At 41.3% G+C, this 22,560-nt stretch overlaps 1 protein-coding gene across 1 annotated transcript in view; it reads left to right on the top strand.

Moving 5' to 3' along the window:
* Positions 1–3,248: 3,248 nt before the first annotated feature.
* COL25A1 (collagen type XXV alpha 1 chain) overlaps positions 3,249–22,560 on the top strand; it is a 313,540-nt gene continuing 294,228 nt past the window's right edge. Inside the window, exons 1-2 of the mRNA XM_065633974.1 lie at positions 3,249–3,695; positions 4,164–4,233. Of these exons, the coding sequence (XP_065490046.1) occupies positions 3,336–3,695; positions 4,164–4,233 (430 nt within the window). The 5' untranslated portion in view covers positions 3,249–3,335. The remainder of the gene's footprint in view (positions 3,696–4,163; positions 4,234–22,560) is intronic.

The following is a 22,560-nucleotide window of genomic DNA, read 5'->3' as shown; positions in this document are numbered from 1 at the left end:
ACAGCTGCTTAACGTTCTCTATTCGGGCAGACGTGACCAGAAAATTTTATGACAGGTAAACCAGCTGTGTTATGTTCTTCACCTACGCGAACAACTCCTGTGCTAGATTTAATCAGACTGCATTTAATTTAGCTTGCTGCTCAAATTCTGTAGTCCAGTCTAGTCTATTCTAGACCTTGTAGCCTCACTGCAAGGTGAATAAATATTCCGCCAGCAGGAAAATCACCATGTTTTTTCCATAAGAAGAGTACACAGCTAATTTGCATCTTCAAAGCTTCTCTGGTATCTATTTTTGTGTGAAAACGCATTCAAACAATAGCTATCTGAGATAATTTATTCTCAAATTCTGTCATTTCTAAGCATTTTAACAAAATTCTAGATGACATCTTTACCATAACCAAGCTTTGGCAAAAAGAAAAATGTAGCTTTAAACTGGAGCAAGGGCTGGTCTTTCTGCTCTCACTCTTCTTGATCATGTTCACCTTTGCCTGAGGATACATGTGAGCAGAGAGATGCACGAGGAATGGATGAGCCTGTTCTATTTTCAGAGGTGAGACCAGGCAGGGCTAATATTTCTCCCAGGTGTGTAGAGGTATAGCTACCTACTGCAAAAAAAAAAAAAAAAGCATGAAAACCTTTTTTTTTGATATTTTTTGATATTTTGCCTGGTTTGGGCTTTGATTCTAGTACAGCAGTGTTTTCTATTTGTACCAGACAGAAAAATAAAGGTTCCTCATCACACCTCTTCAGAATAAGAAACATCCAGCACGAGATTTTCTACCCAGTAGGAAAAGTGGCATTGCATCGTGCCCCACAGAAACATGGTGGTCTGGCTCATTTAGCAAGTACATGTAAATCTAATACAACAAGTAAGTTTCTGTCTCAGGCTATTTCATTTCTGATGTGGAATATACCTTGTCCAAAACAAACGGACGGCATGATGCTGGGACAGAAAGATGCTTGGACAAAAAAACTGCATCTGTTGGCCAAGCAAAACTTTGAGCTAGGACACACTGATACATGGGTACACGGTTGTCTGTGCCGCATATCGGGCACTGAAGCAGCCAGAGAATATCCAAGTCTGCGCTGAAATAAGAAGAGCTGATCTCAGGAGGAAACCTCACCCTGGTCTAGAGGAGGCAGCAGCAGGTGCTGGCAGCCATCCTGCCCCCAGCAGCGCCTCGGTGACCCGCGGCATAAACCCGCCAGGACAACCACGTTCTGCGGGTTTGCAGCTTCGCTTTGCTGGATGCCGCCACAAGCTGGGGTGAGTAATGGCGCTGGCTGCCAACCGCAGGGGGTGATGTTAAGTGCTGGAGCTGGCGCCGATGGCTCCCAGCGCCTCGCAGACCCGCCAGCACCGCCAAGGCAGCCTGGGCTCTGCTCATACCACCCTCAGGGAGCCCATGCTATGCGCCAAATAAGAGCATGTGGGTATTATTTGTTTTCTTCTGTCAGATTTTTTCATTCCAAATACCATTTCGTCTTCCTATTGCCAACAGATAGTCTGTGTGCAAGCCCATGTTTTGAAAAGAGCAGTTGTTATTCACAAGTCCTGATCATAAGGTATGTGCCCCTTGGGGGAATTTGCTTGCAAACTATGCATTGCAACTATTAATTGTTTATCGTGAAGAAATTGTCACCTAGCGCTATGTCTTCATGATTTCTTCTCCCTAACCCGAGTCCACAAAACTTTTTTAGAAAGGAAAAAGAGAAATAACAAAGAATAAATGACTAGCTGTGAACTTCTGGTACACTGTATTCAAAGTCTAAGTAATTATACTGAAACCCACAAAGCTTTTTGGATTCATGTCTTCATGGCAGTTGTGATTACTTGAATACTTGGGAAACAATAAGTAATAAACCAGCACAAATACGACTCCTTAAGGAAAGCTGATTTGTAGTCCAAACTAACATACTCAGTCTTATCTGAGAAGTGCTGTAGTTAGACAATTTTCTTTCTCACCCCACAAATTTTTGTATCTTGTATCTAGTCATCAGAAAGCATTCATGTGAGTAAATGCCAACCAGGGCGATCTACGTATTCCTTTAGAGTCTGGTCCAGAAGTTTCTCTGATGCGAGAAGTTTGCTGGGCACAAGAAATGCCACAGCAAGTGCTACACAGGACACGCGCTGTGGTAATGACGAGAACCAAAGTACAACAGGTAAATGCAGCACTTGGAAGATAAGAGGCAGAGGGGAAAGGGACAGAAACCAACAAGCTTTCCACAGGCCACGCGTGCAGTTCTTTGGATGGCAATGCTTCTTTTCTAGTCGTACAAAGCAGGAGCAATGAAAATGGGTTGGTGTGCATGACATAGTGAAGAAGCAACTCGGTAAACAAACAAATGGAAAGAAAATCAGTTAAAATTGAACCATCTCCATGCAATAGGGAGTTAGTGCCTGCTGCTCCTTTGGATGCGAGCCCTCTCCTCACACGCATACACCCGCCGGCCGCTGAGTTATACACGTTTATCCTCCTCGCTCTAAAAAAAGAACGGGACGACAGTGCGCTGCCCGTGTTTTATGCCCGCACCGCGGGCATGACAGCCCGCTCATAAACCGCCGTAAATTAGCGCGGTTTCCCAGCACGTCCCGCGGCGGCGCAGCCGCCTCCTCCAGCCCCTGCCCCGGTAACCCCGGTGCCCCCCTCATTTGTTAGTCTAATGCCCCGCGCGCCGTGCAGACGTTATGCAAAGAGAGCTCCCCACGCCGCTCCTCCGCCCAGGTGAATAAATTATGCTCGTGAAGGCGGGGAGGTGGGCCGGCCGGCGGGCGGGGGCGGTGGCTGCGCGGCTGGCCGCGGGGCAGCGCGGGTTGCCTGCCGGCGGCGTGACGCGGCTGCCGGCCGCCTGCGGGCTTCCCCGCCTGGCGCGGCGCGGCTGCTGGGCGCCGGCAGGCAGGTGGAGGGGGAGCAACAAGTCCGGCGGCGGGGAGGAGAGTGGGAGGCGGAGGGGGGTGGGGGGCGCTTCCCGCCCCGCGCCTGAAAAACCTCTCTGACAAGTGGCAAACCCGCAGCAGAGCACGCTGCTCCCTCCGCAGGGCGGGTGGAAGCCGCGGGGACTCGCCCCGCACCCGGCCCTGCTTGCCGGCTCTTGGCTCCGCGTCCCCTCGTCCTGCTGCGCGGCTGAGTCGCGACCCGCTGCCGGGCACCGTGCGGTGCGGGCTGCGGTGGGCGCCGCCGTTCTGCCTGGAAAGTGTGTGAACCCGTTCCGGGCTTCTCATCGCATTTTTTTTTTTTTTTCTTAAATGTTATTTTGCCTTCTTGTTATTTACGCTATCGTACTTTATTGTTATTATTTTTGTTGCTGCTGTTTGTAAACTAATTGCCTCCATGGGGGGCGGAGGAAAGGAAATCAAAGCTGCCGCAGCCGAAGGGTGTAAGAGCATGCTGGGGAAGAGCCGAGGCGCCGCAGGACGGGATGGCAGCGGGAAGCCCGGCTGCGGCGGGGACCGCTGCCCACGGCGGGCCGGGCCGTGCGGCTCGGCGCTGGCGGCTCTGCTCTCGGCGCTGGCGGCGGCCTCCTGCGTCTACCTGGGGGTGCGGACCAGCGACCTCCAGGCCAGGGTCGCGGCCATCGAGAGCGCCCGAGGGAGCTTCTCTGCCGCCGCCCCGCTCCCGCCGCTGCCCGGCTTGTCCCTGGAGCAGCTGAACGCGATGATGCAGGAGAAAGTGGAGCGACTTCTCGCCCAGGTGCGCGGCACGGGGGTGGCTGCTCTCAGCCTGTGCGTGGGCCGGGGGTGCGGGACGACGAGCGGCGGGGCGACGGGAGGCCGGCTGAGGCCACGGGGGGGTCGGCTGGGAAGAACTCCGCGGGCGAAGTGTTGGGGAGAAGAGCGGGGAGCGGCGGGGCCCGAGCCCGGGGCGGGGGGCGCCCCCAGCTGCTGGGGCGGCCGTCGGGGGACTCGCGGGTGACCCCCGCGCGGATGCCACCGAGGCTTTTCTCATTCGTAACGTGTCGGGGGTTGGTGTAGGGAGAAGAGCCGGCGGTGTCAGGGTGCTGTTGTGGGGGTGGAGAAGTCGGTGAGCCCCCGTGGGTCCAGTTCCAGGGGAGCAGCCCTGGCCGGCTGCGCACCCCGCGGAGCAGCGGTACATCCCGGTTCGCTGGCCGGGGCGGAGGGAGCTCGCCGAGGGCTCTCACGTTGCTTCTCTCACCCACAGAAATCCTACGAGCACTTGGCAAAAATACGAGTAGCGAGAGAAGCGTCTCCGGAGTGCAACTGCCCACCAGGTAACAGACATAGCTTGGAAATCTCTGTGAGGCTTGTAACTCTAGGGGTTTTGATATCCTGTGTGTTTCAAATGCATGTGAGATCCAGGGAATGCCTCTTCAGTCAACAGCTGTACCTTGGGTGGAAAAGGTGTAAAGCCCAGAATCATCTGTTTCCATTGTGGCATTGGATTGGAATTAATGCTAGTTAAAAACCGCAGCTGGGCTGGGTGATGCCAAACAATAATACAAAGAAGTTAATGATCTAACCTAGCAAGAAGAAATATATCCTGTCTTCAGTGGCATAGCACTGAATCAAAGTATTGTGTGCGCAGCTTGGGAAGTAAAACAAAAGTTCCCAGCAAAAATATCAAACAGTTTATTACATGGATTGAAATGGGTGGAGAGTCTGTTACAAGTTAGTGGTAATATATATAAGAGCTTTTCAGTCTCATTTTTTCTGTAGTCTTGGATGAAAGCAGTTTGCCTAGGAAGGGGTTGCAGGTTTCATACTGAAGGTTCAAAACTGTGTGTGTTTGTGCAACCAGCGATGTTGCTTGACTTCGGAAATGGGGCCTCCTAATACTGAGATCGATTGTTTGTACACACACACTGCTATGTTTCTCTTGTGTTTTTTGTGCTGCTTTTCGACAGTCTGATAACTGTCAATATTGCTTTAGCTTTATTAACGTCTGCTAATATATACCCAAGTTCAAATGGCATTTTAAAAGTTAAGAAAATAATGCTAGTGTTTCACAGGATAGTGTAGGAATTCCAGCAGCCTCTGTGAGATGAAGCACACTAGATGCAGTGTCCTTTACATATCCTATCACTCTGTATAAAGAAACATTTCCTTTACAGTTGGAATATCGACTGTCAACAAGACTGAGGCTGATGATGTTTGCCAATAGGACGCATGATAGTACTGTGTATATAATGAACTAGCTCTTCTAGTTTTAAGATTTAATTCCTGCCAAGCTCATTAGTGTGAAAGAACTACTGAATCTTGGTGTTAAAACTGGCTACAATGATTGGTACTGTATTTTGCTGATGATATAATGGAAAGCAGAGTATTCACTGGCTGGTATGGGGGTTACCATGACTAACATGAAAAGGACAATATAAATGACTAGGACTGTTTTAAAAGAGTGCCTAGAATTACTCAACTCCCAGCTACTTTTGGTAAGGAACATTAGTTTCCTGCTGTACTATATATATATATTTTTTTTCCTTCAAGGCTAACATGAGCATACAGGGTTGATGTTGTTTTTTCTGTTGCTTGACTGCAATAAGTTACAAGATCCAAGTTTGTGTGCTAAAAATGAGTGCTGCTTATAATGTTGCATGCAAGGATGTATTCTGTTAGCCTGAAACATTGTCGAATTCGATGCCAAGCTCTCTCCCTTTTCTTTCTTGTTTAAATTCATCTGTTACAGTGTTTTCTCTTTTTCATACTAAAGGTCAGTATCTGCTTTTTCATAGTTGGTGTTATGTGCTGCTTTACTTCCCCACTACCACTAGAGCTCCACATTATACCAGTTTTTATCTGACCTTTTTTCTTAAGAAGTATGTTTGATCAAATAGGTAGTGAGCAACAGAATATTTCCACATGCATTGTGAAAATGGTTGCTAGATGGAAGTCAAAGTGATCTGGGAAACATTTTCAAGGGAGCAAGATTCACAAGATCAGGAGAACTTATACGAATTGTTATAAAATATATAAAAAATGAAATTTCAGAAAGAACTAGCTGGTATGCGGATTAGAAATGCGATATGGAGCTTTTCGCCTCTGGGTAGCTATTTCAGTTTGGAAGAAAGTGTTGTAGTGACTGGAAGATGTTGCCATGTGATAGCCTCGTTTTGGACAACTTAAAATGAGTTGATAGTCTCATGGTTGCTGCCAGTGGACAGGTGCCTTACCTCAAAATGGCATCATTTTGGGAGCCTTACCTTGGAGAACAAGGGCTGAGTGGCACCACCACCCCAATATTGTGCTTTCCTCATATCAGGCATTAGGCAGAGCAGGAGGGGACAGAGTGAATAAATTGTTGTTTCTCCATTTGGTTCACTCTGTTTGTTAGAATTCCTTTTTGACTGGTCAGGATGGGCTTTTATTTTCATCCTTAGTGCTGCTATTACAAATTTGGATTAGTGTATTCAAAAATGCACTTGATTTAATAGGAAAAGTATAATGGAAACTCAGTGGTTTTTCTGTTGCCTGCTATTTGTGAAGCCAAAGAGTAAATTGCCTCTTCACTTCCCCACGTGGTTTCATTTTGCAGCTTTATTCTGCTCAGCTTCTGCATTTCTTCCCCGGGTTTCTGTAATAGTAAAATACGTGTCTGTTAGAGATGACTCTGAAAAGTCTGCATGGTATGGAGGTGATTTTTTTTTTTTTTTTTTTAAACATCTCAATGCTGTGAGAAAAGGCTGCTGCCAAGTGGCTACCAAGGCAGTTTCCATCATCCTGTTCATTAAAGTGAAAGAAAGATTATTTTAAAATAGGTTGTATTGTTCTTTACCAAAAGAAGAGAGGGAAATTCGGTCTGCAGTCAGGAGGGTGAGAATGTGGCCTTTCATTTAGGACTGAAGTTATGCAACGGGTGTAGATCTCATTAGCTTGAGTTGTTCTTCCCGTCGTGGCTCTCCATGGTAGGAACTTGCACGTTCAAGGGAAACTGGGTTTGAGTGGCTTGGCAGCCAGATTCACAACTGCTCATAGCCTGCAGAACTGCCCACATGTAGCTCCTTTTAATTCAACAGTATTCTTGAACTTTGGCTAGAGTGAAGACTAGTCACATTTCTCTTTAAAACCCTTTTTTTTTTTCACTAAATGTGGCTTTTCTAACTATTATTATTTTATATTTTCTTATAAAAGAAACACAGTATGAAGAGATATTAGTGTTTTGATTTTGGTTCTACAGGACTAAAACCAGATAAAACCAGATTTTGTAAATATTTTAAAAATGACAATAGCAGGCATTCTTTCTCTTCTTAAAGCAGAGTAATAAAGTTTGAAAAGTAAATGCATGCTGACATTCCTCTTAAATTACCTCAGCTCTAACAAGAGTGCCAGCTTGAATCCCATGCTTGCAACTAGTGCTGCAGTCACTGCTGGCAGCAAGCCTTCTATAATACACATAGGGCTGGGGGGCAAATTGAGTGGCTAAAATTATTTTAACTGTAATAAATTAATTTTCCTTTGCCCAATTTATTATTCATTGTAAATTACAGTTTCTCAACTGTAAAGGATGAACAAAAAAAGTAGGTGTGTATGTAATTATTTAATATGTTTGAATCTTCCTTTAAATGGCTGTGGGAGCGTGATTGGCTTTTACGAGGAACAGTCAAGCACTGTGCTGGGTACTTCGTACCAATTCCTGAGAATTATACTGTTGTGGAAAGCGTAACATGCCTAAAGCACAGGGATACTCCCAATCCAATACAAAATTCTTAGTTTTTTGTAGATTCTTCAGGCTTTCTTCTTCTACAAAGCATTCATGTGTATACCTAGGACCTGTAGACTTCAACAGAATTAACATATGTTTACGTGTTTTAGTGAATTGATCTTTTATATATCATAAGGGTCAAGTTCTGACACTTGCGGCCATGTACCATGATTCCTCATTCTGTAAGTTGTCCTCAGAGCCCACTTCTGGGGTCAGACGTTGTTGGCAGGAGTAAGAGTCAAGTCTATTAATACAGAAAGTTCAAACTTGGCCAGCAGAAACGCTAGCAAGTGATTGTGCATGGTTCTGCATGACCCTTTTAGCCAATTTTGGGAAGCAATTACTCCTTTTTCTTTTGAGGAGGGCCTTTATAATGAATTTATTGATTTAAAAAGAAAAAGGCACACAGTATGATATACGTAGGAATGCCTATATGCTATACATTTAATTCTGCCTTGAGAAAGGGTGGATTGCATAACAGAAGAGATGTTTTATCTCTAACTGCTATGACACACTGTGGATGTATATTCACTATAGCTTGTATGTAGAATGATATGGTTTACAGTGTGGGGGTTTGTGTGTGTGTTTTGTTGTGTGTGTGGGGGGGGTTGGTGTGTGGGTTGTTTTTTGTTGTGGTTTTTTGTTTGTTTTTGGCTTTTTTTGGTGTTTTTTTGGGGGGGGGCGTTTCTTCCTCTCTTTTTCTCAGGAGCATTAGCTGAACTTCACTGATGGGTACCTGGTGAAGTCGACCAAACAAATTTACTTTTGTTTTTCCTTTGTGCCACAGGCAGTGTTCCTTCATTTGTTCTTTCTCTTGTAACTTGCCCATCAAGAAACCTACGTTTTTCTTCCTCTTGTGTTTATATACCTGTGGCTTCAAACCTGTTCCAGACGTGGACGCTGTCATCATTCTTCTTTCTTAGCCAGCTATTTTGTGCTGTTTTTGTAATAATGTCATCTTGATTCTCTGTTCCAGTCTTAAAGAGCTTTACAGTTTGACATTTGATGTGCCTCCTATTTCAGTATGTAGTCTGCTGTGATCAGGTTATAAACCTTATTTCATTGTAGTTGTGTGTGTATAAGCCTGTTCATTCAGGAGATGAAATACCATAAGACAAGGGGTTTTTGAGATGACAGAGAAAACCAGTTGGTCTTATTCTGGTTATAGTAATTCTAGTGGGAAAACTGTGTTCTACAGCTACAGTTTTTCAGTAGGGTGATGAGTCTATTAAACATATTTTGGTAGCAGGATGGATGGCAAAAATAAATGTATTTTCTTAGTATCACAGTACTGTTTTTGTCTTTTTAAGCACCTAATGTTTGTTTTGACATGCAGTGGAAGTACAGTTTAGGCACTCTTTCTTATTTCCACATGTTCCATAAGTATTATTTCCTGAAGCATTTCGATTAGTGAGGCTGAAAGAATGGAGGAGAAATCAATTTTTGGGATTAAAAGAATCCTGAAATAGGTATCAGCAGGGTATTACTTTTATTTACTTTTTAAAAAAATTATCATTACAGTGAACCAGTTCTGTAAAGACTGAAGAGGTAAAGAAAAAAGGAACTGACTTAAGTGCTTACCGGTAGAGAGACCCAAAAGCAAGTAGATACAGAAAGTATCCAAAGTGTTTTCCCCTGTTACTATCTGAACCTAGCTCCCAGTGCTACTTATTTCTGCCGTGTCTATATCATCTATTTGCTGAATGCAGTAGTCAGCTCTAATTTTGTAATTTTTCTGACAGGGCTTTTGAGTTCCCCTTTCATACCTTCACTGGCTTGATATTTTTCATTTCAGTTCCTAGATAAAGATGTTTATTGATGTGCAGCGGCATGCAACCTTCTGGGTAGCCTGTCTTGTTTGGATGAGTGATTAAATATACTGTTTTCTCCCCACAGAATAGCTAAATATATTTTATTGGCTAAGATGTGACCTTCTAATTCCCTTCCCCCTGGGTAAGGAGGTAGGGTGTGCAGGATGATGAATGAAACATAATGTGGCTCAAAGGAGAACTGATTGACAGCAGACTGCACCAGATTTCTGTCTTTTGTAGTATTACTGATGTCAGTGGTGTTGTAGCAAAGGTTGATTTGACAACAAAAGTGTTATTAACAAATTTTTTTTTTTGACTTGGATTAAAATTTATTGTACTTGCCTAGTTTTGTGAAACAAGGCATATTAAAAGGAAGGTTTGATTATCCACTTTAACTGTTCTTATATATGTGAAATTAATATCAATAAAAGAACATACAATATATGTTGTTAAGTTTCCTTCCATGTGGCAGCTGTCCATCTTGAACTGCTGAAGTGTCAGAGCAGTTCAAGCACAGTGAGTCCTGCAGTGTGAGAAGTGCTGTTAAGCCCACTTCTGGAACAATGATTTTAGTGTTGTGGTGGCAATGATTTTAGTGTTGTGTGTGGTTTTTTTGTTTGTTTGGTTGGTTTGTTTGTTGTTTTCTTCTAGTTGTTAAATATATGCATCTATTTCCTTAAACAGTCTGTAAAGCCTCAATAGCTGAGTTCTGTTCAACAGTAGTCACCCCCTGCCCCTTTTCTTGAAGGTTAGTGGTTTCTTGGGAATGTGTTGCTAGAACAACATTGCTACACCTACATTATAGCACTCAGCCTCCTTCTCACTCCCCTCTAAATTTACTGCCTGCAGCTTACCTGTCTATTTTTTCTATTCTTAGCACAATAAAGATTAACTAGCTTTGAAAACAGCATGACTGACTGAAGCTGTCTTTATAGGGCCTTCTAGGTTACCAGATAGAATAATATAATTAATACGTTCAAGTTATCAACCCTGTGAAACCATTAATGTCTAACACACACAGAACTTAAGGCATATGGCTAACTACAGCCTCTTCAGGAAGACTCGTCTACACACAGAGCTTTTCCCCTTCATTTTTTTAGTTGATTTCCTAAGTCAGTCACAAAAAAGGAAATCTGCTTACTTAGAATGATTAAGGAGATGTAATAAGGCATAGAATAATACAGGCTGGAAGAAACACTTTTCACTCTTCGTGATTAAAGCTGCAGCTTGCAGTTAGATTATACACACAATAGTGAACAAGATGATGCAGGCTCACTTTTCAGAAGCTTGTGGACTGTCACGTTTTTACTGGTTAGACTGACAGTAGAGTGATGCCTGCTTAAATTCATCTACTTGGGTCTTTTCATGAGATTAAGTTTAGTAGAAGAAGCTGATTGTGAAAGCTTAATAAAAATAAATGTCAGGACAAATTTTCAGAACTGAGCGCCAAATTTCAAAGTGCAAGATTCGTATATACCTTTCATGTAAATAAAGCTATTATTTTCTCTATGTAGACTTGAAGAACTGAAAATACAGGCCAGGTTGATACCCCAGGACGTAATTTTATTCATGCTTCTGAGCTCTGGAGCAAATCTATCTAGGGCACCATTGTCAGATATTTCCTTCCATGTGATTCACAACTGCAGTGACTGGTCAGTCATGGTTCCACAAGTCGTTAGATCTGCCTTAATTTTGTGATTAAGTGCATCAGCCTTATGTAAATAGTTTCCTCTGTTAAGTGTGCTTCTCTGTAAATAGGTAAATGTATAGTGCAAGAAATTGCTAATGCATAGATGTGCCTAAGCTAAAATAATCTGCTATTTAAGTATTTCTATAGGCTGCCTAGTTCTTGGCAGGAAAGCTATAATTTCCTGATTTGTGAAGGAAACCACTTGTCCCACCTTTTGTGCTCATGAAGAAAACCTGACCGTTGTGCTCTCTTTAAAACAGCTTTTAAAATATGTTGGAAGAGTCTTCTCCGTGATGCACACTATAAAACTTATCCTTTCTACTCTTCCCATGTAAATATTTCATGCATGTTTGGGGAGAACTGTTTCTTTTTGTGTTTGGAAAGCTTTGAAAGAGTTGATGATGCCTGGCAAGTTTTTGAAGAAATATGAAGTTGTTATACACCCATGTAAATATTTTTACTAGAAATATGTGTTCTTATAATTATCGAAGTTATGATGACAGCCCTTTGTAGAGCAAAGAAACAATAAATGGAATGAAGAGTGTAATAAGAGGTAATAAAACTGGGATGTTACTTTTTCTTTTAGGATGTTCTGAAAATTAATACAGTGATTTCAGAGACTTCAGCTTAGACACATTCAACCAAAAAGCAATGTAGCTTTTAAGCAACAATAGTTTGCCCTACACTGTCATAAAAATTGAGCAGGAACTTGTGAAATATAAAGGAAATACAGTTTTCTTTAGAATGTGTACAGATGAATTACATGAGGAAATAGATGGAGGTCTATTAAAATCAGTACTTTTAGTTTAGTCTGTGTTAGGCATTAGAATTATCATCTGAGTTTCGATTGTGCATGAAACTCATCTTGCAGTTATTGTGTGTTGGGCAAGTATATTAGAAAATTTCTCTAATTTGTGCAGTTTTTTTAAAGTCCTTAGGAATTTATAGTTGGGTCTTTAGGAATATGACTTACGGATTTTTTTTTCATAGGTGTTTACCTTTGCTAATGTGTCTTGTTTAGGCTCACAATAGAGAGTGGATCACAAATTCACAGGTTGGGGGAGGTTGAAAAGGAGGCTGTACAGGGTATATGATGGACATGAGTCCTAAGTAGCTTCCCCTACCCTTCTGTGGCTCTTCTACAAGCTCAGCTGAAGAAGTGTTGAGGAGAAGAAGGGTATCAAATGATATTTCTCTTTGATCTCAGTTCCTCTTTTGAAAGCAGCACACTGTACTGTATAACATAGCAGTATGATGTTTCTGGTAGTCTTTCACAATCTGCCATAGCTTGGACGCGCAGCAGGCTGCCTGCCAAGTCACGGTGACATAATGTGGAATATAGCTCACTATAGCGGGGAAAACCTGCATAAAGCCAAGTGGCTCATCCACTCCTTTCCGCTGACTAAAATAACTGGCTCGTGCCATTTCCTGATACTGCTTCAATCTGTTGGTACCCGGGAGGTGCTGCTGCTTAGCAGCAAAGATTTGTGGGAGGGAAGTCTTTTATTTTCTCTTTTTTAGGAAAGAAGCACAACCACTTAGCTCATGAACTTTGCTCTTTCTACCCTTTTAAAGAGTTTTAGTACTCTTAGGAGTAAGAGGCTGTAGAGTAAGAGCTGTAAATATAATGGGAGGAAGGCTAAAGATATAAGTAGTTCTAAGGCCTTTGCTGTTCTGTCATTTGTAGTTTATTCTGTCTTAAGAAAAATCTATTTTACCTTCCACTTGAGTATTTTCAATATCCTTCTCTGAATATAGCAGCACAGGAAAAAAAAAAATACCACAAGTATGATCAACCTGATAGCCTTCTATGGTGGCTTGACTGGTTGGATAGACAAGGGGAGAACAGTGGATATTGTCTACCTTGACTTCAGCGAGACTTGGCACTATCTCCCACAACATGCTTATAGGTAAGCTCTGGAAGTGTGGGTTGGTTCAGTGGACAGTGAGATGGATTGAGAACTGGCTAGATGACAGAGCTCAGAGGGTTGCGATCAATGGTGCAGAGTCTGGTTGGAGGCCTGTAGCTAGTGGGGGCTGTAGGGTAGGGCACCTAGGGGAGGCATAACCCCATGCACCAGTACAGATCAGGGGTTGACCTGCTGGAAAGCAGCTTTGCAGAGAAGGACCTGGAAGTCCTGATGGACAACAGGTTGACCATGAGCCAGCAATGTGCCCTTGTGGCCAAGAAGGCCAGTGGTATTAGGAAGACGTGTGGCTGCAATTGCAGAGACAGATTTGTGTATGCATATCTGAAAGCAGAACAGTACTCTGCAATTTGAAGGACACTAAATCTCTCTAAAAAGATATTTCTGTGATTTAGATCAGGTACAATCTGTAAGACCAAGGGCATAGTTGGCTACAGACTAAGGGCTAGCTTGTGTTGGTAGTACTAATTGTGTTGCTAGGAAACGATGCAGTTTCTTCTGAATAGTGCTTCAGCTGGATGATAATAGGGTTTTCATGGAGGACTGCAGTGCTGAAAGTCAAAGTGTATGCATCTGAAGTTGAGGAGGTATTTCCTTTAGCTGACACCTCTAATAATCTCTTAAGAATATGAGAATCAGCTGCTTGAAAGCATCCCTCTTCCTCCCCACCTTGTGCCCATACCCTCTGAGTAAGCTCCTGTTCCAGTACCCTTGATGTTCTCAGGGGAAGCCTTGATACCTGAGCACAGGGGTATGGCCACAGGGGATTAAAAGGATAAACTCCATAGTCTGTGTATTAATAGTCTCTTCTCCAGTCACGGAGTTTCCATCTAGATAATGCCCAGTGGCATCACTATGAAAAATACTGTTAAGTGTTGGCTAGAGAGTCTCTATACTGTCAACTCTTCTGCTGCTTTTTATTAAATGTTCCTTTAATGTTCGCACCTCCACTGCTGTGCTACTGGTTACTGCCAGTTGAAGGATGGCAAAATGTTGAGAACTGTCACTTCAGCTTGACATAGAGTTAATTAATGTACTATTTCACACCATTCACCTCTCAGACAGGGTAGCTTCCTCAAACTTCAGTAAAAATACTTCTTGACTCATAATTTAGTCCTTGTACCAGGAGATGTGCTCAGTGCAGACATACTCAAGTATAGGCCAAAGTAGGGTCATTGTTAAGGTGGCCCTATAGCGCTGCTGAACTTGAACTCTGCTTTTCTTTGTCCTTGTGGATACTTGATAGGTGTTTGTGTCACTTAATATGCAGCTTGGGGAACGGCTTTAGTTGGCACTTACAAATACAGTGGTATCACAGAAAAAGATGGTGATGTTTGCTGTAGCTATGTGTGTTTATGAAGTCACAGTTCAGTAAGGAACACCTTGCATATGTTTCCCAAGTGGCTTCTAGGAGTAGATACACAAAATACTGAAGAACCAGAGAGGCTCAAAGGCACAGTGACGTAGCATCAGTTTCAAATGAACCAGTGCTTAGACAGCCATTGTCAATGCTTACTTAGAGCTGGTGTCTTTGTAATGACGACAGCCATGTTTATAGAAGGCTGGCAATGTTTCTGTATGTGAAAGTGTTTTTCCAATGCAGCAAGCATATAAGTATGCTGTATTTCTTTAGTGTAGAGAGACTAATCTCAGTGAAGAGAGATTAGTATTTAAGTCTGACAGTTGTGGATTTCACTTTAGGACAGCTTTGCATAATTCCTTAGTTTGAATTGCAGGCTGAGCCACATCCTAATGTGTTGTATGGGGACTTTCTTTTAGCACATTCAATTAAGAAGCAGCACATAAGCTGTTAGAGTGGCCAGTTAAAAAGAAGCATGAGCCTTGAAAACTGAACCGCAAGCAATAAGGGAGAGATACAGCAAGATGGAAATCCTCCTTTTTTTCCTCTCTTAAAATTGATTTACTGCTACAAGGTGGTCTTTTGTTATATTCCGAGCAATTCCTGACCATTTGAGGATAATGAGGTTAAATTAATCTGTTTTCAATCTGTGCTATAACAACTGGATCACTCTAGAAGCACTCTGGAGAAAGCTCTCTCATAGCAAGTTTGAAAGAATGCACCTAAGAGGAAACGTTGTGCTTAATACATTACAGCAAGGACAACTAAGTAACAGATCTGTATTGTGACTGTATTCCTTTACAGGAGTATAAAGATGGGGTAGAACATCCTCATATTTGTGTTCTTCCATCTGTAAAATAGAATTGATGTAAACACATTAACCAATTTGTGCCAAAGTATTTATAAGTTTGAATAAAGTTACTGTCTTCAGGAGCAGAAGTTTCTTTCTCTTCCATGCATTCCTCTCCTTTCCTTTTTAATTTTGGTAAGCACCGCTCCATGCTCCACTTTGATCTGTAGCAGAGGACATAATCAGATGGAATCTATTGAAGTATCACTGCTGGAAGTTGCTTGTTCATTTTCTGAGGATACAGAAATGGGGTCTTGTATAGTGCTCTTTCTTCTTTCTTTAGGTTGCCAGATCATCTTGTGTGAAAGTAGTTGCAAAAAACATCAATTTGCGACTGAAGTAACCTTTTGGGAACTTTTTTGAAGGATGTTTTTGTTTTAAAAACAACCCAACCCTGAGGAATCTTCTTAATTAACTCTTTAAGCCCAACCCACCATCCAGTTGCTCACCCAACACATTATGGACTTGTCTAGCTAGTATGCTGGACATCTTGTCCAGAAGGATACTGTAAGAGTATAAAAAACTTTGCTAAAATCTAAACCCACCACATCTATTGGCTTCTTTTGTTCAGCTAGACAGCTGAACTTGTCATAAAAGGAAACTAGTTGGTTTAGCAGGACTTTCCCCTCATAAACCTGAGCTGGCTATGACCGATGACTGCATTGTCTCAAGTGTTTTTCAATAACTCCCAGAATATCCATCTCCATAATTTTACCAGGCACTGAAGTGAGACTGGCAGGCCTGCAATTACCAGAGTATTCCTTCTTACCATTCTTGAAAACTGGGACAACATATGCCAGCTTCCAGTCAACTGGGACCTCTCCGGATTCCCAAAACTGTTGAAAAGTAATGGAGAAAGATCTTGCAATGGCATTGGCCAGTTCTTTCAGTACCCTGGGAGAAATCCCATCAGGCCCCATAGATTTATGCGCATCCATCTGGAGCAGGAAGTCTCAAACAAGTTCAGGGTCAGTTGGGAAGTCTGTGGCACCCCCAGCCATGGTCCTCCAACACAGGGCTCTAGGGTCCCAGGACCCAGTGTGGTGAAGGAAAGCATTAAATGTGTCCACTTGGTCTGCATCCCTATTCGTGAGGTGACTGATCTCATCAAGTAATGCACCAATGTTATCTCTGATCCTCCTTTTGCTGTTAATATATTTTTAAAAAGCCCGTTTACCACTCTTCACAGTGCTGGCCAGATTGACTGCTAATTGCATAAATTTTCTCTCTACAGCCACAAACTGTAGTCTTCCCTTGTCACCTGTGCTTGCTTCCAGTGTCCACGCACTTTCCTACCAGAAGAAGATCCCTGCTCAGCCGTGCCAAACTTCTGACCCACTTGTTTGATTTCTGACACTTTGGAATTGCTTGCTCTGGTGCTCTTAAGAGAGCTCTTAAAGAGTGCCCAGCATTCATGCATCCCAATACCTTCAAAAGCACAATACTCCAAAGAAAATCCAATTGTCAAAGACTGAGATAAGGAGGGAGGAACATACCATGGTAGAGACAAGGTGCCTAGTTTGTTCATAAAGAGCCTCCCAAGGCAGCCTAATGAAGAATTAAGAATTGACGGAACGTTAAGAGGAAAAATAGTAAAATAGTCTTGTAACTTTTTTTTCATATAGCTTTTCTCTGCAGCATCTGGGAAAGGTTAGCTCAGGGTGGATTTTGGTATTCTAGAGGTTATCTCAGTGCTTATTGCTCACTCAGTCTGAGCAGTGGATTACAGCAGGATATGCTGAAGTGTAAACTACTGAAGGAGCTTCTCAAAACTTAGCAAATGCAGTGATGTCAAGAGGAAAAAAACCTGACATTTCTGTGGGATGTCTTCTACTGAAGTGTATTTTGTAGACGTGTACTTGTCTACGCTTAATGGATTAAGGGACAGATTGGCTGGTGACTTGAACAATGGCACAAAGTGGGATAAATGCCCCTTTTTTCTGGGCTGTCTCCTAGATGATATGTACAGGCAAGTAGTCATTGCACACTCTCAGCTTCTAGAAAATGGTAAGTGGGGAGAATGCACAGCCTGAATGTTACCCTCCTCACAGAGGGTGTTATCCTGCTGTGTGGAGCTGACAAGGAAGGAATTTATAGGGAGATAGAGGCTAGTGTGAACTAGTGTTTAAATTATTCCCTAAGCAAGGAAGTGATCATAATTCTTTCCAATTCTACATCACTCTCTTCTGGTCTGGTAGTAACAGTACACAAGCAGAAGTGTGAAAATAATGCACGTGCTGGCTTCCTCTGTGCTGTAGCAGTGTTCCTCAAAGCCCATAGCAGCTTCCACGCTCTGCATGTTATTTATCTCTACTGAAACATCTTAAATGGTCAAGACCAATGGTCTGTGGTGGAAGTTGATGTTGAAGTCCTAGAGGCACAGGGATGCACTTGATTTATTCCAAAAGCTATTATCATCCCTCCCTGCTTGATCATGTTGCCGTGAGTCCTTTATCTATCTTTGATTTCCTGCTTCGTGTAGAGCAGGAAGGCCAACAGTGAGGGCCTGAACTCTGATCCCTCCTATGGACTGGTATTTTGCTAGAACTGGACTTCAGTTATGGTCTCAGGTTTCTTCTTTTTCCTGAGGCAGGTCGCTTATATGTTTGGCTTAGTAGCCTGGTGACCACACATTCCCATCACATGTGTGTTTGTCTAGTAGAGTGTGAGATTTCACGGAAAAAATTGATAGGGCACGATATTATTATGTTACCATCAATCACACTTTGCAATGAACTGAAATTGTTTAACTTGGTCAGTTACTAATAATGGCACTTGTATAGGGATTAACACAGCCAAAATTTTTCTGACTCTTTGGGGAAATTCCTGCTGGTTCTAAAGAACACTTGTTTTCAAATGAATACAGATATCTCCTCAAATTGTCATCTTTCTTCCAGATGCCCAAGTATTGTCTCTCTTTGACTGCCTTCAGTGTTCTTTAAACTGTGTTGCTGGAGATGGCAAAGAGGGTTACTCACATCTCGGTATTGCATTGTGTTCAGACACAATAATCTATTTGTTAGGCTGCGATTGGTCACCTCAGCCTAAACACTACGAAGGTGCTGAGTAAAAGTGGCTTGAGGAGGACTTTTTGTGACAATCATCAGTTTAAAGCAGGGGTGTCAAACTCAGTTTCGCTGGGGGCCACATCAGCCTCGCAGTTGCCTTCAAAGGGCCAAATGTAATTTTAGGACTGTATAAATGTAGGAGTAGTTAATTTTCGTAAACATGCTGCAAAATATAGCTGCTACCATTGACCAGCAGCAGGCTGCTCATGTTTATTAGTGTTCATTAAATATGCTGCATTTTACCGTTCAATTAGTTTTCTTTTTCAGTTGTGTACAAGATATGATCTTATGACATTGAACTTTTTAGAATCTAAAAATGCCTCTTGGTTTAACTATGAGGAGAAAGAATTGATTTCTTATTCTGTTGTCTGCTGGGAACAGTTACAAAATAATGAGATGGCAGTTGCAAGTCTTTTTATCCATAAATGCCGTACTTAAAGTTAGCATTTCCCTGCCTCCCCCCCGCCCCGCCTCCTCGAGCACAGCATCTATCATTGTGGTCAATGACAATATCTTTTAGTGATAAAATGTTGATATCACTTTTATTTGCCCTTGCACTGCATGCATCAGATGCAGGAGTAAATATAAATCTCATTGGCTTACTTGGTTGCCGACAGCTGAATACATTTAATGGAAAAAATGATTCAAAAATTTTGCCCCCAGAAATGAACTGTAGGGTCAAAGCGTACTCAGTGTTGATAGCAATAAGTTCTCTTTCTAACCTGTGTCGTATTTGGTGTACTTTTCAGTAATTGCTGTTCAAAAAATTTGGAATTTGAGCTAGGATATGTGGTTGTGTATTACAGATAAACCAAACTGTTTGCTTAAAAAAATAAAATCACTGAACAGACTATTGGTGGAAATTCCGTTAAACAAAAGAACTAGCAAAAATCTTCTACCATTGGAAGTTATAGTATTCTTATAAAAATTTGGAACTTGAAAAGATCTTGGAACCTTTTTTGCTGAGAAAGGTGATAGAAAACCACAGAAAATTTGTCTACAAACAAATACCTCTTTTGATTTTTCTGAAGTGAAACTTAAAAAAAAGCCCAAACAAATCAAAACCAAAACCCCTTCTATTTTCACAAGAAATATTTTTGTTAAATTTTGATAAATTAATCAGCAAAACAGGAGATTAGTTATAGGCAAAAACCAACCCTCAGTGCTGTATGGCATTACTACATGCTTGTGGTCTTACAGGATATCAAGGGAGCGGAGGCATAGAATGCTCAGAAATTTATTAGTTTTTTTTTTTTTCTAGCCTTTTTACAGAAGTCATTGCCAATTGCATCCCAGTGTGTCCCCTTAAGGTGAGAGGCAAAACAAGCTTCTTGCAACTAACTTTGTGAAATTTTATCTTATTTCCATTAATATGGAATAAAACCTGATTTTTCTCTGGATACTTATCTCATATAACTTGATTTGATAGAAATATTTTCTTTTGACTTGAATGCTAACTAGATGAAGTTTCAGTACTTCATATCATGAGGTGCTTCACATAATTCTTAAAATACATCACAGTTGTTGAAAAAATATTGGCCTTTATTCATTGTTGTAATTTGATTTTTGTTGTTGAATGGACACAAATTAGACAGGAACTGTCAGGCTGATGAATCTGGCGTTGAAATGTTTTACATATTTAATGGTTGGTGATGGAGTGCTACTCATACTTAAATGATTTATTTTCAGGGATTAGGAATCTGTTTTGCACAGTATATGAGATCTGGGTTGCTAGTGGGCTGGACTTCCAGTGCGTTGCACTTATTCTAAACCCCTTATGCTATTACATTAAACAGCTTAAAATAGCTCAACTCAATGTGTTCTTCCTGATGGATGTGTGGTACTCCACCACTAATGCGCTTGTTAGACTGATCTTGATTTTTGAATTAGAAACTAATTGTTTAAAAAAAATACAGTTAAGTTATACAAAAACACAATAACAACAACACCACAAACAAAACCCAACCAAACAAACCCAAAACAAATAAAGAAAACTTTGCAGAAGTGAATTCTGTGTCTTCCATACATGAGTTTTATTTGCAGATGAGAGAGGGTTTTTTCTTTCTCTTTGGCAGCATTGCGAGTCATGCTAGTAAGGGAAAAACAAAGCTGTATTCAGTCTAAAGTTCCCTTCTCCCTGCCTCCCACCAGGAATCACTGTCAATAATAAAGCTTTTGAGGTAGTGCTTCTGATGAATCAGAAGGCAGAACACACCATTTGCACTTCTGTTGTTTATTTGGTTTCTAGGGAGTTTCTTCTTTGCATGTAGAGATTGCTGTTGAGATGTAAGGATATATAGACTGGAAAGAAAGCCTTGGTTAATAAGGTGAGATTTCTAAGTTACTTTCTTCTTGCCTATTAAAATAACGATTGGACTGCATTTTCTAGAAAGAAGGTGCAAGTTTCCCAAAGAGCTGTATATTGCTGTTGGCTGGATGTGTTAATATGGTAGATATATATGAGGTGTTAGGTCCTTAGCTACTTATTTGCATGCACAGTTATACAAATATATTGTTGCACTTCTGTCCATGCTTATAGCTCTTCTTTTTTTCTGATTTTTTTGCTGAAAGAATTTGGATTAGCACTTAAATCACCAGTCGTCACATCCAAATTTACAGATTTCTCCTGCCTTCCATTAGCCTTGAAGAATTTTTTTTTTAAGTCTTATTCATGTAGCCTGGATCACATCTCATTTATTGCTGATGTCTATCAAAGTTGGCTTTTTTCCTTTTTCTACTGAAGTAAATCAAAATTTAGCAGTAGTGTTTGCGTGATCCTTTATTGTTCTACTGAATTTCTTAACATCTTCCAAATACCTTGACTTGTAACTTTATATCGTATCAAAGTTTCTAATGTACTTTTTCTGAAGGTCTGGTGGGTTCTCATGAGCAAATGATGACAAGTGAATAACATTTAATTTTATGGTAATAATTTAGAGGTTAACAGTTACTTTCAAGTTAATAAAAGAAGTTACTTTGGGATAAAATTTGTTCTCTTTAAGTCGATAGTACTTTTAAAACTGCACTTTCTCCCACGTATTGCTTGTTTTCATCAGTTCTTGTTTGTCCATTATATAGTATCAAAAATAAAAGAGCGCCCCCTGCACTTTTTTTCCCTTTACATACCATACTCATCAGAATAATTTATGCTGTGATTTGCATATTTAACTTATCTACGCATTCTTTTTAGCTGTCTAGCACGGCTTTGATCATTGCTTTAACAGGTGAGCTGTTGAGAATTGTTTTTTTTACACACTTAAGGATTGAAATTGAAAGGCATTTTGTTTTTCAGTCTTCCTTCCACTGTTGCTTTCTGTGTGCCTCAGTTTCTGGAACAACAACCTGGGATGATCTGCAAGTGTATTTGAGGACACAACTAGAATTCAAATGTCTCACAATCAAAAGGTTTACAAGAATCCTGACGTGGAGAAATTATCTGAAAAAAATATGGTGCTGTTGTGTAAGGCTGAGAACAAAATACTTTGGATGTAAATAAGTTTGCTGCACAGAGATTGGTAAAGCAGCTATCCTGAAAAAATTTGTGGAGTTTATAGTCAGTCACAACCTGAGCATAAGTTGTGTTATGCTCTTATAAGAAATGACAAACAGCATGGACATATATCAAAACAGGCTGGTTGTGAAGTAGCTCTTCCACTCTGAATTGGTAAGGCACCACTTGCAGAGTTTTGTCTTGTTCTGGGAAGCATTTAAATACAACCATGGCTCACATCAGGAGGGTTTAGAGCACAGCTAGAACAGCCATCAGAAGGAAGTCTGTAGATACATGGGAGTTTGAGAACTGGAATGGTTTAGCTTAGAACAGATACAACTGAGAAGAGGAGTAAATTTTGAAAGATCTAAAAGTCAACTGAAAAAAAAAAAGAAGGAAAAGTAAGCTGTATGTCTTCTACAGAGAGGACAAGAAATAAACAACCCAAGCAGTGGAACCAATTCTATTTGATGGTTATAGTATCTTCAACATGAGATGTTTTTAATAACAGACTTGTAAAAGGGGTGATATTGATAACTTTTGCCCTTACTTCATGGAAGTAATCTAGATGATATTTGAAAATTATTTCAGTTGTTGTTTCTGTTACTCAAATGTTAACCTACAAATTAAATATTGATTCATTGCTTTGGGCAGATTCATTGCTTTTTTATTTATTGCCAGTGTTTGATTTCTTTCTACTTG

Source organism: Caloenas nicobarica, chromosome 4 (genome assembly GCF_036013445.1).
Source record: "Caloenas nicobarica isolate bCalNic1 chromosome 4, bCalNic1.hap1, whole genome shotgun sequence".
In the NCBI taxonomy this organism is placed as follows: domain Eukaryota; kingdom Metazoa; phylum Chordata; class Aves; order Columbiformes; family Columbidae; genus Caloenas; species Caloenas nicobarica.
This window is presented reverse-complemented; position numbering and strand designations above follow the sequence as displayed.